Genomic DNA, 20,321 nt, shown 5'->3' on the forward strand with positions numbered 1-20,321 from the left:
ATGTATGTTTTCCTCCTTAAATTAATAATGGAAGCGTCTTCAAAACATCACATGACACCTAAAAGTAAAAAGAACACGTGATACGATCGACTATATTTAGCTCCCTTCCCTTGCAATGTGAGCCGAAGTTTAATATGTCTTTTAGCCTTCTTAGTGAAATGACAACCAGTATGGATTGTTGAAAAAAGATAATTTTTATGTAATCACCAACAATGGATGCACAAATTTCTTCAGAACTTGATAATTATATTGTATGTCCAGTGTGTACTTCAAGGCAAGCAGATTAAGATAAGATAAGATAAGATAAGATAAGATAAGATATTTTTTTCCCAATTGAAGGGACCATGAAGAGCAAATTAATTTATTACAATGATTTAGATAATGGAAACTATCATTCTAAGTGACTCCAACTGTCAAGAATTAGAAGAAAAAAAGACTGGTTTTCTAGATACATTTTTTTTCCTGTACATGTTTGTTGTTTTGTTTAGTCATAAACTTTTTAAATTTATGTATATCACTATGGTGGTGTCGCAGATATTGGGACCCTTCGCCATCATAACATGTTCTCCTTAGATCTGTTTTTCAAGCGCTCTTTTGCCTGCACTGTGTCCACTCAACCAAGAAGTAGACAAACCCACTTCGGACTACCAGGTTAGTGGGTATATAAACAGACCTAGTTTCATTGTGCGGTATCATGCTCGCCACAAGTGCAGCTTAGATCCCTTGTCAAACCTAATAACTTCAAATTTATTATACAAGCATATGAAACTTGACAGTGCAATTGTACATATATATCATGTATATGCCATATTTCTTTTTCTCCTATTTTGGTAGATATTTTTTGTAGTTTCTTTTGGGTACAAGTACCGATTTTGTTAGTTTATACAAAAATGTAGGTCTAGGAATTACTTATGTATAATTAATTAATTTTTTTTCATTGTTAATGGTATTAATATTTAATTTTTTTTGTATGTCATAAATTAAGTCAAATTAACACTTAACTTCTAGAAAAGTTTTACATCTTTTGTATGCATGGCCCGGTACATTATAATGAACTCTCTCTTGTAAATTTACAGGGTAATTATATCCCTTGTTGTTTCTCTTTAAACAATGAAAAAAAAAAAACACTTATGTAAATATTAATAATAAAAAAGAATTTTCAATTTGATAATCATGCAGTAGAGATGAGATTTTTATATAAAAAAGACCAATTAACATTTATGACTTTTTTACTCAATATATATATATACAATGTATGGATCTGTTTGAAATGATACAGTGAAAATAATGGCTAATATTTTGTATTTTGAAATAGGCATCTTTGTGGAAAAGATAAGACAAAAGATGGAGTTTTTGCAGGCAACTGTGAATGTTGTGGATATTTTTTCAAGTTTCGTGTGAAGTCTACTATTAATTCAGAAATATCTGTAACCATAAATGGACAGAAATACACAGGTATTTATAAAGAATTCTTAGATGAAAGAGTATGGGATTTAAACTCTTGCTAGTGAAAACTATCTTCAAGTGAACAGCGTGATAATTGAGGTCATTATTCCACAGAATGTACTAATTTTGAAAAACTGATGTGGCTGGGGCAGAAATTTAACTTGAGTTAAAACCTGGAAAGTATATCGTAATGAGTAAATTTGTCAGATTCCTCTTATGAATAATTAAAGATATCAAAATAAGCACACTGCTACTGGTAAGGTAACTCAGACAATAGGAAAAACAAGTAAAACACATAAATTTAATCACTTTGCTGTAAAGATCATGATATGAAACTTGTAAATTATTTTCTTTTATTGTAGTTGGAAATGAATACCCACCATTTACTTCACTAAACACCTATATAAGAAAAGAGAGGATTTCTGTTGGTACAAAAGTGATGTGTCATGAGGGAGGATGTGGTATTTGTATGGTGGAGGCCAAGTTATATGAACCTATATCGGATAGCATGAAAAGTTATCCAATCAATTCCGTAAGGACTGATATATCTTTAATGTAAAGATTGACTAGTTTCAATTATGAAAAATGTTTGGTCATAATTCTTATCTTTATGTCAATATGATAACAAGTTCCTGTAAAATGCAATATAAAGAATCAATATTTTTCATATTATTGATTTTCTTAAATATGTGAACACAAAAAAAATCACCTAATCAAACAAAGAAGCTCGTAAGTGAAAAAAAAGGGGAGTTAACCCAATATTTTCAATAATTTTATGAAGAGTAGTGTAATTAGTTGCTTGATAGGGCTAGCAAAGGACAAACACATTACATTTTCAAAATTTAAAATTTATTTGTAACAGCAATTAAGTGCCTAGTCTGAGATATTTGCACTTTTTGTATATTTCACTGAATTTGCTCTGAATAACCTTTTGCCGTCATGCAACAATCTCTTTTAAATTATGATGTCAAATTTTTAAACTTGTGTGACTTTAAGGAATGGCAAACAGATTTGAATACAAGACTGAAGTGAAGTGTAAATACATCTATTGCTCTGACATCTGACAACAACCAAATCCTGAAAAAAGACTGTCTGAGCCATGTTGGACTACAAAATGAGCAGATGGGATTTATTAATTAGGTTTTAAAAATATATAGATCGGATAACAAAAGAAATATGTCTTTGATTGCAATTAATATATATATGTGATTCAGTAATTTATGACTAATCTTAACCTGTTTCTTTTTGTCCAGTGTCTGTGTCCATTATTTATGTGTGATGGGTTGGAAATTACTACTATAGAAGGTGTAAATGATGTCATACCAAAACGACTGGCCAAATATAATGGTTCTCAGTGTGGATATTGTAGTCCTGCTCAGGTCATGAATATGCATGCGTAAGTACAATATTATTACCTTATAATCATTGTTTTCTCCCCTTTTAATATATTTTATCATTTTTCATTGTTTTCAACTGAAGTAATTCAAATTATTACATTATCATTGTTTAAATTATGATTCAGATTGTTAATTTTCAATTTTCAGAGGTGAATTACATCTGTTATAACAAGCTACTTAATGACAAAAAAATATTTTAAGAGAGGCAAAAGATACTAAAGGGACATTCAAACTCATAAATCAAAAATAAACTGACAACGCCTTGGCTAAAAATGAATAAGACAAACAGACAAACAGACAAACAACAGTACACAAAACATAATATAGAAATCTAAAGACTGAGCAACACAAACCCTATTCATTTTAAAAGCTGTCAGTTCAAGGAAAATGAAAATTGTGTAAAATGATGCATATTTTCATGCAATTGATTGGATTGCTATTCCAATTTCCCTTGATTTAAGAAAAAGGTTATTTTGAATAAAAAAGACGGGATTGCTTAGATTTTTTTAAAATGAAGTTTTGGGGCCAAATTATTGTTCATAGGAAGTGAAATTAGGGGAGACAGTTTGAAAAATTTATAGGATATTTTAAAATATTTCTTGAACAGTTCAATAATAATAACTAATTGAATACTGGTGCCAATATATTGAATAGTTGATTCACAGGGTGTAGTATATTTCAATTAGAAAACGAAATTCAATTAACTTATAGATCTTATAAGAGATGTACATATATATTGAAACATTTCAATTACATTATTATAAGATTTGTCAGAATTAATTTCACTTCTTCCATAAGACAAGTGTACATTGTCATTTACTTTTCTGACCAAATTGTCATTTGGTACCAGACAATATGACAAGCATTTTTGTAGAGCCATGCTTTGAAAATTGGATAACACTTATCTGGCAATTCCATATCATTTTGACTGGTCCCCTTGGCCAAAGGTGCTACTTCAATCTTGATGCTGGAAACCAAAAAGAAGTTTGATGCAAAAGATATAAATCCTTCCCAACATGATGTTTAGTTTAGACACATTGTCATGAACATATTGCTACGGTCAAACACCTCACACCATTCATGACAATATTGGAAGGATTATTTCTGGCAAAGGGATTGCCAGTCAATATGGTATGGAATAGCCAAAAAAGTGTTGTCTAGTTTTGAAAAAAATGATATAAACTTAAACTGTACACAGCCAATATCTTAACAAACCTATTACAATAAATTGTTTTATTTTACATACACTATAAGAAAAGATAAGAAAAATTTATTTTAATTTGGCATAAGTCAAATATACAACACAAGCTCTAAGGAGCTTTTGACCAAATATAAAAACATATACATAACATAAAAACAATCCAAGATATAAAAACCTGTAATACAAAAAAATAGAATCTCACATAAGCATGCAATAAAAATTTAGCAGAAAATTTAGAATGAAGTAAAGAATTTATCTATATGATTTACCTCTTTAAAAGTTATAAAAAATAGATTAATATATGGTAACTATTTAAATAAATAGATTACTTTTATAAAAATCAAATAAGAAAAGTTTTGAACTATAATATATGCTTTGAGATCCAGAAATTTCAAAGAACAAAATATTTTCAACATCACTGAAATATTTACTATCTTATGGAAACCATTTTGCATTTTGACCTCATGTATGTTATTAAATGAGGTACCCCAATTTGTAACTTGAAGAAGAAAAATTCTCATAGTATATTGATATCCTGATGACACCTAAACATGTCAATCTAAAATGAATAATACCTGCATTCCTATGAGTCTTGTTCACCAGTTTTAAATTAAATCTTTTATTGTATGATAAAAACAAATTTGTGCTTTTCAGTTTACTTGATTTTAACAAAGGATCTGTGTCAATGAAGGAGGTAGAAGATGCTTTTGATGATGTGATATGTAGATGTACAGGTATGTAGTGGTGACATGTGCTCTTATACATTTAATGATGTTATTTGTAGAAGTACAGGTATGTAGTGATGACATGTGCTGTTATACATTTGATGATGTAATATGTAGATGTACAGGTAGGTAGTGGTGACATGCGGTCTTATTCATTTGATGATGTTATATGTAGATGTACAGGTAGGCAGTGGTGACATGTGCTCTTATACATTTGATGATGTTATATGTAGATGTACAGGTATGTAGGTGTGACATGTGCTCTTATACATTTGATGATGTTATATGTAGATGTACAGGTATGCAGGTGTGACATGTGCTCTGATACATTTGATGATGTTATATGTAGATGTACAGGTAGGCAGTGGTGACATGTGCTCTTATACATTTGATGATGTTATATGTAGATGTACAGGTATGTAGGTGTGACATGTGCTCTTATACATTTGATGATGTTATATGTAGATGTACAGGTATGCAGGTGTGACATGTGCTCTGATACATTTGATGATGTTATATGTAGATGTACAGGTAGGTAGTGGTGACATGTGCGCTTATACATTTGATGATGTTATATGTAGATGTACAGGTAGGTAGTGGTGACATGTGCTCTTATGCATTTGATGATGTTTAGATGTACAGGTAGGTGAATGTGACATGTGCTCAAAACTACTGCTGGTGGATTGCTAGTCCCAGAGGGTATCTACAATTTATTTAATATGGAAACAATTCTGAAAAAAATGTAAACAAAATCAGATAATTGTAGTAGAATTTCATTTTTACAAAGGGAAATTACCCTCCTTGTTTTATATTAAGTTATATGAACCAATTTTCCTGAGCAATATATTATGGTTACTTTTGCAAGTATAGAAATAATGCGAATATGTCAAACTTAGATCTCCCCATATACATGTTATATATAAACATAAAACAAATTGCAAAATTGTGAAAATATATTGTCTTTAAGAAGGCAAGAAATGGCTAAATGCCAAATAAAATATTCATGAAATAAAGTATTTGTGAAAACAAGTTGGTATACAGTATGTGTAAGTTTTTATGTAAAATTAAGAAACAGTGCTTTCTGGCTATTCAAACTATTTCTTGTTGATACTTATTAAAAAATACCAATCTTTGACCATAACTTTAATCCTCCTGTAATCTGGAAAAACAAAAATAACTTTGGTAGGTTTTAACTCTTTGCCATTGTTCAAGAAAAAAATCATGATAAACTTTCTTTTCAAGGTTACAGACCAATATTGGATGCCATGAAATCATTTGCGACTGATTCTTCTTGTAGAAGTAAGACACGTACTGCAGATATTGAGGTAAGTTATACTGATTGATTGTTGGTGTTTAATGCCACTTTCAGCAACATTGGCTATATCATGGTGGTAAGTTTTTATACGACCGCAAAAAATTTGCGTTCATATAATGCTATCATGTCGGTGTCGTCTGTGTCGTCGTCGGAAGACATTTGTATGGATCTCTATGAAATTTAGTCAAAAGGTTCAATACCACAAAAGGAAGGTTGGGATTGTTTTTGGGGGTGATGGTCCCAAGCAGTGTATTGCACAACAGCAAGAAATTCTTCAATTGAATATAAATTCAAATCATATAACCAATTTCAAGTTCTTTGACTACATTTATTCTGTGTCAGAAACCTATAATATGTCAAATATTTAATTACAATCCAAATTCAGACCTGTATCAAACTTGAATATTGTGTCCATTTTTGCCTCAACTGTTCAGGGTTGGACCTCTGCGGTTGTATCCAGTGCGCTCGGCGAAGCAGTTTTTCTATTGCTGGAGGAAGACAGAGTAATTGGAGAAGAAAAACATCCTTCAGACGTTATTCTGTTTTAAGTTGTATGTTGTCTGTGTAGAAATGAAGCTATAGGATACGTTTGTCAACGGAAAAAATTATTATTGCTTACTACCAATTCATTTTAATCTGGTGGATAGTTGTCTCATTGGCAATCATACCACATCTCCTCATTTTTATACGCCCGTTTACGGGACTCATTATGGTATACCATTGTCTGTCTGTCCGTCTCGTCCTTCCGTCTCATCTGTCCATCGGTCTGTCTGTCAGTCCATCGTCTACTTGTCGGACAATAACTCAAAAAACACTTTATCCAATTTGCATGAAACTTTGGTGAATTTTTTATATCTATTGACATGAGCTCCCTTTCGATTTTTATAAATTTTAGATTTTACGTTTCTGAGTTATGGGGTTTTATTCATTAAAAAACGGAGATTTTCAGTTTTCAGACAATAACTCAAAAACACTTTCACCAATTTGCAAGAAACTTTGGTGAATTGTTTATGTCTATTGATGTGAGCAGCTTCCTTTTGATTTTTATGAATTTAGATTTTATGTTTCCGAGTTATGGGGTTTTATTCATTAAAAAAGGGGATTTTTCCAGTTTTCGGACTATAACTCAAAAATGCTTTGAGCAGTTTTCATGAAACTTTGGTGAATATTTTATATCTATTGATGTAAGTGTAAATACTCTTTTGTTCCGACGTTGGAAAGTTCCGGGCGGAAAGAACTAACTAGCCGAAAAGTTCCGGAGGAACTTATTAACTAGTTACTTTGTTCTTCCTCTGGTTTAAAAGTTCCACTGGAACAAAGTGACTAGTTGAAAAGTTCCAACGGAACATTGTGGCACGCCTGAACCACTTTTATTAATTAATCTTAGATTATCTAATCTGATCTACTATAAGACGTTCATATTATTCTTCAATTATATGATTATTAATATTTGTTATTGGTATTAAAAAAAACTAGATTGGCATGACTGACCTGGGTCTCTTTTGCTGGTGAATAGGACTATAATCGTGCAATGCCATTGGATCTAATATCTTATAATACCACACAGACTTGGTAAATTGTATCAATACCAGTCCATTTGTCCGTCCTTCATAAGTATTGTTTTTTTATACATTAAGATGTTTTATTTTGTATTTATAACTTTGAATTCTCATTTTTATGCCCATTATATTTATAAAGCTTACATACCTGTATGCTATAGGGCCACAGTATTTGGTGTATGGTGTACATGTCTGTCTGCATGTTTCATATATGACGTCAATTGTATTTGATATATTGAATGATAGTAAGATGTCTGTGTCTGACTGTCGGTCACGGTTCATATACTTTCGACCTCATGTTCCGAATTAATTGGCCAAACATAACTTTTACATTTGTCAGTTTCTAAGGTACTGTAAGCATTGGAACACCTATATTTGGTGTATGGGATTTTTGTAGAGATCTGTATGTCATTTTGTCAAATGTTAAATTTTTTAACTTTAAAGGTAAAGTGTTGAATTTAAAAAACAAATGATAGCTTTCATGTTCGTTCTTATCAAAAAAGTTACAGGCTTCAACCAGTTGCAGGTATATCAAATGGTAAAAGAAATATTGATTTCTGATTATTAAGTCTGGTCACGCATTATCTTTCACGATCAAAATAATGCGTTGCCTGATCTATCACGATCAAGTTTGATGAAAAAATCAACAAAATTCAAGGTTTTCATAAACAAATGAATGATTTTAAGGGAAGAGCATACTTTTATTTTACTGTACTTTAGGACACAACAAAGATTAAATTTCAAATAAAATGATATATTGAAATATGACCATTATAGGTACAAAAAACGTGTTTTTTTAATTAATCCCATAGACATGCATTGTGCCTATTGTGTTTTTTCATAAAGTACTGCATATTTTCTTTCTCTTATTGCACAGTAATGTTAAGGAAGTTGAATCATTTTGACAGACATATTTTTTTGTTCGGATTTGTTCCGCATTTTGAAAATTCAGCGATTTTTATCACACATTCTGAAGTAGAATTTACATTTAATTACATTCACGATCCGGTACCAGAGCTTTCACGATCGTCTCGCAATACTTGACCACCGTAAGATATTCTTTCACTATCATTTCTCTCGATAAACCGAATGACACCCGTGGCTAAGAAACAGGAGAAAACCTCTTCGTTCTGTTTCTAAATCTTGAACCAAAACGTTTTATTCTTACAGGTAAATGTAATTACAGGTGACAAGATTGTCAAAGCTTTACCTGTTATAGTGCTAATATATAACAACTGCCCCCAATAAATGTTCACATAACAGGAAAAAAGTAATAAAAGTTTGTTTAAGACTGTTCAAAACAATATTTTAATTCATGCACGAAAAAGAAATTTTGAAAGATTTATATTCTTATGGTTTCTGTTCAATCTTTTTCTCTAATATTTTATTCTAATAATATCTTTTGACTCGAAAACTAGCATATTTTAACACAAGACATAAAAGCACAATCTAGTGATAAAAAAACTGTCTCTTTGATTATATTTAAGGAAGGACTTATCTTTTTAGACAATCAGTTGGATTTTTGTCGAGCCTGTGACCTTTGTCGTAGAAAGCTCGACATAGGGGGGCGTTAGCTAACTTCTTAAAAGCCTTATATTTTAGAAGGTGGAAGACTTGGATGCTTCAGACTTTGTATATAGATGCCTCATGTTACGAAGTTTCCGTCTGTCACATGTCCATTGTTCTTTACCTCATTTTCATGGTTCAGTGACTACTTGAAAAAAAAGTTAAGATTTTTTGTAATGATAATTTCTCTCTTATTATGAGTAACATGATAACTATGTTTTGTATTTGCGTACCTTGCAAGGTCCTCATGTCCGTCAGACAGTTTTCTCTTGACCTCGACCTCATTTCATGGATCAGTGAACAAGGTTAAGTTTTGGTGGTCAAGTCTATATCTCAGATACTATAAGCAATAGGTCAAGTATATTCGGTATATGGGAGGCTGTAAGGTGTACATGTCCAACTGGTAGGTGTCATGTGACCTTGACCTCATTTTCATGGTTCAGTGGTTATAGATAAGTTTTTGTGTTTTGGTCTGTTTTTCTTATACTGTATGCAATATGTCTACTATATTTGGTGTATGGAATGATTGTAAGGTGTACATGTCTAGCTTGCAGGTTTCATCTAACCTTGGCCTCATTTTCATGGTTCAGTTGTCAAAATTAATTTTCTGGGTATTGGTCTTTTTTTCTTATACTTTATCTTTATTCTCAATAGACTATATACATAGGTATAGAGAAGACATTTATGTACAATATTTACAATAAGACAGAACAAACAGAACTATTGCTCAGACAATATATGAAGTACATTTTAGCCAGGAGCACATATACCTGTGTTGATAATATTTATAAATTTACAAAGTTTTATCGGTTCTGATTTGTGTTTTGAAGACATAATCTGCTTGTATTTAACAGTACATGTATTTGCATTTTTAAAATAATAATGTGACATACAATGTTTCCTGTTTCTCAAAGTATTTGCATTCTAATATGTAATGAAATTCATCACCAATGTTATTTTTATTACATAGAAGACACAATCTATTATTTCTAACTATATTATTCCATCTACCCTGTTCAATAGGGAGCTTGTGATTTGTGGTCCTAAATCTACAAAAATCAATAGACAGCTTGTTCCCAAGAATTTCAAAATAATCTTCTTTTCCAAAAAAATCTTTAAAAAGCTTATAATTAAGTGCTTTTGGTGAGTTTTCAAGCAAAGAATGCCAGACTTGTACAAACTGATCTTTAAGTCTGAGCTTGATGAATGAAACTAACCATTTACAATTCATAAAAGATTGTGTTTCCCACACATTTGTTTTATCAACATTTACTTTTAGCCTCCATACATCTGTGTATTAGTAATCTAGAAAACAATCTAATAGTTTTTGGAGTTCAGTTGCGGATTCGGCCATCAACACAGTATCATCAGCATACAGAATAATAAAAAGTTTTAAAAATATGTCAAGTTTTTCTTCAAGCTCTGTTGAGACTGATTTTAGGCCCTCTATATTACAGGTTTGGAAAAATGAATCAAGATCATTCAAAAATAGAGAAAAAAAAAAGGCGATAAATTTTCGCCTTGTCTAACCCCGTTATTATATGGGAAAAAATCAGACATGGAATTGTTATATGAAATACATACATGTCTTAGTACCTTGATACATATTTACAATAACATTATACATACATCCATTCATATTATTCAAAAGCATTACATCTCGCCAAATCGTGTCAAACGCTTTTTCAAAGTCGACGAATGCACAAAATAATGTTTTCTTTTTTAATTTTACTAATACTATATGCAATAAGTGTGTTTTTTAGAATTTATCAGCAATAGGTCAACTGTATTTAATGTATTGAATGATAGTATTTAAAACATGACATTTTCAAAATTTCGGTGTTAAAAAATACAGTCTTTAAAAACATATAAACTTTATCAAATACAATAATATTTATTTAATAAGCATTTACACAAGCGACGACCAAAGACATCGTTCATCGTTTGTTGATGTAAAAAAGGGAGAAATAGAAACCATTTTGTCAAATTTTTTATTAGAAGGTATAAAGTTCAGAGAGTTTTTCATAAATATATTCTTCTCGGCCATATATTTCACGGAATGATGATATACTTTTATTACAATTACATATCGAGGTTATCTAGACAGGTATATTATCTGTTTCATCAAACAGCCCAACGGAACATATACCCAAAAGACAGCTGTGCAGTCCTTTTTTTATTGCACCTTTTTTTTATTGCACCATGTGCACTTTTTGTTCCTCACAGCAAATTAAGATTCATAAAGTAAGAACATTTCTGTAGATTCTTTGTTTTTGTCCAAAATAAAATTTGATAAAGCAAAGCATATATTGACATTTCTGAAATACAGATTTAAAAAAATACTATTTCCTTACAAAACAGTGATTATAAGGTCCTTTGTGCTCTTATAAACTCCTTTGTGGTCCTTTCTGTTACATTGTGTTTTTTTGTGCTCAAAGTAGGTTCTTTGTGGTGTTTACGAGACCAAAAAAAACATGCTGTCATAGTGTATTGGAATGTCGAAAAATAAGTCTCAGAAAAAAATCACTGTGTGGGATTCTTTCATGAATTTGGTTTATAATTTTTAAATGTATAAATGATTTGGTTCATTTTAGAGGTCAATGCCTAACTCTATCTCTACCTCTATTATCATGAACCGACAGCCAGTAATAGTTCAGGTGGTCGTTGTGACAAACCAGACACCTTCTACCTTAATGCTTCAAAACGTTTACTGGTCTAGTGCTATGGGTAATTTTAGATACCATGAATACCTCTACTTCTGGTAACCATAACCTACACGGGAAATCTATAGGACATTCATCGAGTACCATCTATGACTATAGGACATTCAACAAGTACCTGCTATAGCTTTGGGACATTCACCAAGGAACTGCTATAAGTATAGGACATTCAACAAGTTCCTAGTATAACAATAGGAATTCAACACGTACCTGTTATATACTATTATATAGAACATTCAACAAGTACCTACTATACCAATAGGATATTCAACAAGTACCTGCTTTAGATATAGGACATTCAACATGTATTTGCCATCACTATAAGACATTCAACAAGTTCCTACTATAACTATTACTACTCTGTATATCTATCACCACTCTGTATATCTATCACTACTCTGTATATCTATCACCACTCTGTATATCTATCACCACTCTGTATATCTATCACTACTCTGTATATCTATCACCACTCTGTATATCTATCACCACTCTGTATATCTATCACCACTCTGTATATCTATTTCCACTATATCTATCTCTCGTTTGTATATCTATCAATACTCTGTATATATATCGCCACTCTGTTAATCTACCACCACTCTGTATATCTATCACCACTCTGTATATCTATCACCACTTTGTATATCTATTCTCACTTTGTATATATACCACCACTCTGTATATCTGTCCCCACCCTGTATATCTACCAACATTCTGTATATCTATCACCACTCTGTATATCTATAACCACTTTGTATATTTATCACCACTCTGTATATCTATCACCACTCTGTATATCTATCACCACTCTGCATATCTATTTTCACTCTGTATATCTATCACCACTTTGTTTATCTATCGCCACTCTGTATATCTACCACCACTCTGTATATCTATCGACACTCTGTATATCTACTACCACTCTGTATATCTATCTCCATTCTGTATATCTACCACCACTCTGCATATCTATCTCCACTCTGTATATCTATCACCACTTTGTATATATATCATCATTCTGTATATCTATCACCACTTTGTATATCTATCACCACTCTGTATATATATCACCACTCTGTATATCTACCACCACTCTGCATATCTATCTCCACTCTGTATATCTATCACCACTTTGTATATCTATCACCACTCTGTATATCTACCATCCCTCTTTATATCTACCACCACTCTGTATATCTACTACCACTCTGCATATCTCTCACCAGGTTATATATCTCCACTCTGTATATCTATCACCACTCTGTATATTTATCACTACTGTGTATATCTATCACCCCTCTGTATATCTACCACCACTCTGTATATCTACCACCACTCTGCATATCTATCACAACTTTATTTATCTATCACCACTTTGTTTATCTATCACCACTCTGTATATCTACCACCACTCTGTATATCTATCACCACTCTGTATATCTATCACCACTCTGTATATCTACCACTACTCTGCATATCTATCACCACTCTGTATATCTATCACTACTCTGTATATATATCACCACTCTGTATATCTTTCAACACTCTGTATATCTACCACCACTCTGTATATCTACCACCACTCTGCATATATATCACCAATTTATATATCTATCACCATTTTGTATATCTATCACCACTCTGTTTATCGGCCACCACTCTGTATATCTACCCCCACTCTGTATATCTATCACCACTCTGTATATCTATCACCACTCTGTAAATCTATCACCGCTCTGCATATCTATCTCCACTCTGTATATCTATCACCACTGTGTATATATATCACAACTCTGTATATCTATCCCCATCCTCTATATCTACCACCACCCTGTATATATATCACCACTCTGTATATCTATCACCATTCTGTATATCTATCACCACTTCATTTATATATCACCATTCTGTATATCTATCACCACTTTGTATAGATATCACCACTCTGTATATCTATCACCACTCTGTATATCTACCACCTTTCTGCATATCTATCTCCACTATGTATATCTATCACCACTCTGTATATCTATCACCACTCTGTATATCTACCACCACTCTTTATATCTATCTACACTCTGTATGGCTACTACCTTTCTGTATATCTATCACCGTTCTGTATATCTATCACCACTTCGTTTATATATCGCCATTCTGTACATCTACCACCACTCTGCATATCTATCACCACTCTGTATGATCTATCAATGTATACTGACTTTGAACATGTTGAACTAGGTTATAAAATGCTAGTACTATCAGATCGTTCTTTTGTGTCCTATTTATTGGTATTTTTTATATATTTTGTATTGTGTTGATCTGGCCACCGTTTCACAAAGCCTTCTTAACTTACGATCACCGTATCATTTTACGATCCTTTTACGTGTGGTTCTACGTTCCTGTTACGTGTGTTTCACAAAAACATCGTAAAGGACTACTAAGTTGATCGCAAGTTACGCACTGTGTATCATTGTAAGTGTATCGTAAAACGGAACTCTAGCTGTAAACAGGAGGTGTGAATCGTAGTTTATTTACATCGGAATATGGCACACTCTTCTTTCACAGATCGATGAGTCGAGCATGCCGATGAGAGCGGACGTGAAAATGTTTGCAGAGAGAATCCTTCAACGTCATTGAAATTGTTTTGCCAATTTGGTTTCATGGATAAATATTGTTATCCTTACATCTTATATTTTATGTTTTGGATTATATTTTTTTGTTGAGGAAAGTTTCTGCAGATATTTTCAGGTTTGTTTGAAACATGTGGTCAGATGGAATCCATTAGTAGTTTCCATGTGGGAAACTATCAGACCAATCTATTTGATGTCTGAGGGTTTTAGCTGTTGTTCCCCTAATGGATCGGTAGTTTCTTTCCGAGATGCTTTATTGTAGGATTTTTGGCTTTCCTCTACCAGGAATACAGCTGGGCATTTAGCGGTATCGGTTTGGAATCCAAGTATGTCCTTTCCGGTTTCTCATTCATTGCCTTGACATTTTTGCGGCATCCGGGGTGACCTTATCCTTTATTTTGTATATAATTGTTTTTATATTTTGAATTTTTATATTTGTGAGGACGAGCGAATCAAGTGAGTGGGTGTGTTCGTATGTTTTTCATTTGTAGACGAAACACAAGCCTTGTATCTTTGGTGGGTTACTTCCTTTGATATTCAATAATACTTTTTTTCTTTGTATCGGAAATTTGAAATAATAGGAGAGTGACGAGACGTGTTTATATCTGATCAAAGAATTAAACGAATTTTTTAACAATTATTTGATAATGTCTAAAGTTATTATAGTACTGCAATTTTAGAGGAGATATGATTGATTGATTGCTGTTTTCTGAATGTACAGTGGCAAATATTTCATGCAGATTTATGAGCAAGAGAAGAATTTTCAAACAAGAAATAAGAAGTTGCATGCGTTGTCGTTGAAAAAGAATTAAAAGAAAGTCCAATAAAAATAAACAAAACCAGTGTATTAATGTGCGAATCCTGAAATACCATTTTCACTGTATCCGTTATGAATTTCTAATGTAGAATGATAAATAAACAGACGACAAATTCATGATTTTTGAATAGAATAAGAAATAAGATTTAATGTGTACTGTTTTTATAAATTCATGATATAGGTATGAGATGCGGACGGGTTTTCATCGCCCCTTCAGCCATCCAGGTGTAAAATTGATACACAAATAGATAAATATTAAGAATAGTTCACGAACAGAGCGTGCATGAGATTTAAAAGCAGCAGTTAAGTTTCATTTGCAGAAAAATGAACCTTTTAACATAATTATTAATGTTGTATAACTTAAAACAGGTTTTGTTATTCAGCTTGTTGATATTGAATTAAATTCCACTATGCTGTTTTCGTTATGTGATTCATGTTTACTGTCGAATAATGATACCAGACTTTAATTTTCACTGTAGGGGCGATTCATTTCTATTGTACATGCGATGCATTTTCACGGAAGGAAATTAATTAATTTTCATCATATAACGTCTTAATTCAGCCGACTCTCTAACAAAATTTATGAAGTCAGAAGGATTGATTATATGTGACCCGCCACGACATTTCCAGGCTTATGGAGGTAGAACATCATTGTGAGAAAAACGCTGTTAACTATATGTGACTAGCCACTTCCAGGCTTATGAGGGTACATTGTCTAAACTTTGCTTTTTGTATATTTATCTAGAACATTCTGAAGCATGTTATTATGACCTATTTTTTGTAATAACAATGAAATTTTAACTTAGATTTATGATGCATGTCTCTATACATAGTATGCGACGCGTAGCAGTTTATAAGTAGTTGTTCTCATATATGCATTTGATACAGTGCATTTATTATGGATATATTTTAGACTCCATTTATGAAAATCTATAGATCAGAGAATTTTGATTTTTTGTATCAATTTAAAATGTAGATTCAAATATTTATATGTCGTTGATACAGACAAAAAGATCTTATCATGTCAAAATCATGACACAACAGGAAATTTTCATATGCACGGTCTGAACACAAGAATTTACAGAATAAGCATATTTCTTACTGAATAGAGAAAAATGGCCAAAAGAATTACAGAATACAGAAATGTAAAACTCACCCACCTCCCTTTTCCCCCCCCCTAATCCAGACCCTCATGTATCATTGTGACGGATAGTTTTGTTTGTTCTATTTTCTGTTTTTATTTTCGAAAAGAATATTTGTACAAGGTGTTGTTAATAAATGTAACGGACAATATATACCATGCCCTCTCAGCCGACGTCGTAATTTCATTTTTAATGAAAGAAAGTATTTAAAAGCTTCTCTCCCTGTGCAATATGATTTATTAAACTCATTAGGCAGAGCAGTTTTTATGACTACTTGCATAATTGTTTAATCGTATTAAATTCTGTATCAAATTTATATTAATAATAAAAGTTTCAGATCTTTAATATTCAAAACAGGTTAAAATTATTTACTTGCATTAATATTGATATAAAAACATCCAGTTCGTTTTTTTTTTTATGTTTTTTTGTAGATCTAAGAAAAAAAGCAACTCTGTTACACTAAAACAATTGACTAATTAAAATTGTCACATGGTGTCTTCTTATGTCGTCTGAATTACAATGTAAGTTATTGATCTGTAATTTATATATTCACCATCCGTAATTATTATCAAAAATGTTTATTTGGCATGCCATACTCGATAGAAGTGTGGACGTGAAAGAAAACACTCTTCACAAAAACGTGAACGGAGATTACATTCCACGGAGATTGCATTTCGATGATTTCGTCATTCATAAAACATAGTACGTGAATCTGAAGATCTGTATTAAAATTGAATGTTGACAACGATATCGATCTGTTGGATGTAGAATTTATTTTCAAAATAGGTGTTTGTTTAGGATATACCATTCCACGGAGATTACATGCTTAACAAATCTCTGCACATTTCAACTTTGTTTAGTTTTCAAAACTGATATGATTTGGAATAAATGACGATTTAACAAAATTATTTATGGTAACCTTATAAACAAAATTATTTATGGTAACCTTATAATCAAATTTAACTCATATCACACTCTATGTTGTGCTAAATATTTAGTCTTGCTTGGTCTTCTATCCGTTAACGGGAATTACAGGTGTACGAAGAAAACATTATGACGGCCGGTACGATCACTATCGTTGTGCAATATGTACTAAACTTTATAAAAATTAAAAATATAGATAATAAAGAAATATAAAAATCTCAGATATAAGTATAACAAGCTACGGGTATATAACTCGAAGTCGTTAGTTTTGCTTTATTACTGTGGGACAAATCAGCGTTAAAAAATGGGCGCTTTACCGGAGAACCAGTGAGTAGCGCAAAGCTAACAAAACCTGCGTTTCAGGAGTAAGTGCATGGGACCTATTTGTATCATGTTTTATATCTGGTTCTAATGCCAATGTTATTTCATTGATACTGTGTCTATCCAGTCTGTATCTGGATATAATATCCATTTCATTTTCAAAATGATCAAACGAAGAAAGTGTGGTTCTAATATTGAAGATTCTTCTTCGTCTTCTAACATTTGCGGCATCTTGATCAAGAATAAAGCCATCTTAGATATGTTTTAATTCATATTCGTGGAAAAACTACGATCGAGGTAACGACTTGGTATATCTGTAGTAAGTTACGCCAGGACTTACGTATTATTTACGCTATTCTTAACTTACAACGGCTTTGTGAAACGGCTGTTAAACCTACGATTTGTTTACGATGACACGTAGACTTATGAGGGGGGTAGGAGGGGTCCTGATCCCGAAATCCCGGGCTTAAAATCATGGAATCCCGAGGTCCCGAATTTAAAAAAATTTAAATCCCGACATCCCGAAATTCGAAAAAAGAATTCCTGGATCCCGAAAGGATCAATCCCGAAATCCCGAGCTTAAAAACACTCGATCCCGGAGTCCCGATAAAGGTCCTACCCCCCCACTTACGAAGGCTTTGTGAAACGGTACCCTGGACCTTTTTCAACAAATTTTTACTTTAAGTTCTGACTTCGGTCTTATCCCATGTGTACAGTTTCAGTTTAAGGTATGGTTTGGCACTAGACCTTTTTTTAGCCCCTTCCAAAAATGCATGTGCTTTCCTCCGTCATGACATATTGTGTCATTGAGTCTTTGTTCCTGTATTTCATTTTGTTTTTGTTGTAAATATAAATCAGTCTGTATGTTTGCATATTTGCTTTTTTTTTTACACTCTTCGTTTTGGAAATTAAAAAGAAGATGTGGTATGATTGCCAATGAGACAACTCTTCACAAGTGACCAAATGACACAGAAATTGACAACAATAGGAGAAGGTGTTACTAAGTTGAAAAACTTGTGTCTAATCCATTTGTCATTTTTGAACAATAAAATATGTTTAAACTAACAACTATAGGTCACCGTACGGCCTTCGAAGCTAGAATACAGTGTTGCTATTTACTGAAGTTACTCTTAGACTAGTAGCTCTGTACTGTTTTCTTGATGTTGGAGGGCCATAATATTTTTTTGACGGTGTTGTCCATGTACCATTTTGTAGATCGTACTTCTTGGGCATATGTTTTATAGCTACACGCAACTAGAACTTTGGCTATTTTTCAGTTTAAGTTGTCGTCAGCTAGCAATTTATCTAAGCTTTTTTCGGGCTGATTACAGATGTTGTTCAATAGTCCAAGTACTCGGATATGTAGTTGGGCTTCTACTGGTAGCATTCCGTTTAGGATGTTGATAGTAACATCTGCTACATAAGTTGGTAATGAGAGTATAAGCTTATAGGTAGCTTTTTCTTGAAGTTTTCGATTAATTCTGGTGAACTTGTTTTTGGTAGTTTTAGCTCTTATCCATAGAGAAGTACTGGAGATAGGTAACACGAATGACCGAATGACACTTGGAATGACCGTATGACACATGAAATTTTAAACTTAGTTTAAACAGTATTTATTAATGAAAAATTTTACAAGAATAAAGTATTAAAATATTACATGAAGTTTTAATCTTAGCACATATATGTGAATTTTAAACATTGATTTATAAATAATACCACATTAAAAGTGTATGTTATAACTAAAACATGATTTATTTAAGCAGGCAAGTTCATAAAATGTTAATATAATTTCGTGGATACATCTGTTCCTGATTGCATATATATGATCACTCAATGTGTTCAAGTTGGACTACCAAAGTTGGGCCCTCATTTGTAAAATATATTATAACTCACTGACACTCCATGAATTGAAATGTATTTCATTTAACAGTCAACAAAAATTATTTTAAGTAATAATTTTGCGGTACGTTTTAAAACCGCTCAGGGCCTCCTGAGTGCACTCAGGACATGTAATAGATATTTCAGTGGGCGTTGAGGGTATGCGTCTGATTTTTATCTTAATATTTTTGTTTGAATAAAATTAATTGAATATTTCAGTAGTTATTGAAGTGTTTATTAACACGCGCCTTTATTTGGAATATGTCATGCATGACCGATGATCATATTCGATACCAATTATCATGTTGATTAGGTCTATACGAATCCTTAATTAGGTCGTCTGATCTTTAGTAATTAGTGAAGGTAATCAACACATACTAGTTAACCAAGCAAGAAAGGTTTTCTTAGAACAAAAATAAAGATAAAAGTTGCAAAAAATGTTAAATAAACGTTTCGTTTTGTTTGTAATAATATTAAAGCCATTTGAGAATTTTAAGAAATCCATTCAGTTTATTTAATTTGAAAATGTTAACAAATATAGATCTAATTCATTGCAAAGTGTGGCGTCCTTCAGGGATCAAAACCCTGTTTTAACAGCGTTTGTTTAAAGGTTAATTATGCATTGGCCACGTATCGTTAAAAAACAAACTGATTAACAATATAATAGAGTTGTAAGG

At 32.1% G+C, this 20,321-nt stretch overlaps 1 protein-coding gene across 2 annotated transcripts in view; it reads left to right on the top strand.

Annotated features, from left to right (window-relative positions):
• Nucleotides 1–93: 93 nt before the first annotated feature.
• Nucleotides 94–20,321, top strand: part of LOC127706125 (xanthine dehydrogenase/oxidase-like) — a 54,505-nt gene continuing 34,277 nt past the window's right edge. For both annotated transcript variants that reach the window (XR_007984238.1, XM_052210575.1), the window contains exons 1-6: nt 94–274; nt 1,316–1,455; nt 1,809–1,978; nt 2,700–2,842; nt 4,699–4,778; nt 6,012–6,094. Coding sequence is in view for 1 of the 2 variants with exons in the window: in XM_052210575.1 (XP_052066535.1) it covers nt 213–274; nt 1,316–1,455; nt 1,809–1,978; nt 2,700–2,842; nt 4,699–4,778; nt 6,012–6,094 (678 nt within the window). In the remaining variant the exon portion in view is untranslated. The remainder of the gene's footprint in view (nt 275–1,315; nt 1,456–1,808; nt 1,979–2,699; nt 2,843–4,698; nt 4,779–6,011; nt 6,095–20,321) is intronic.

This window comes from Mytilus californianus, unplaced genomic scaffold (assembly GCF_021869535.1).
Source record: "Mytilus californianus isolate M0D057914Y unplaced genomic scaffold, xbMytCali1.0.p SCAF_6, whole genome shotgun sequence".
Classification (NCBI taxonomy): Eukaryota; Metazoa; Mollusca; class Bivalvia; order Mytilida; family Mytilidae; genus Mytilus; species Mytilus californianus.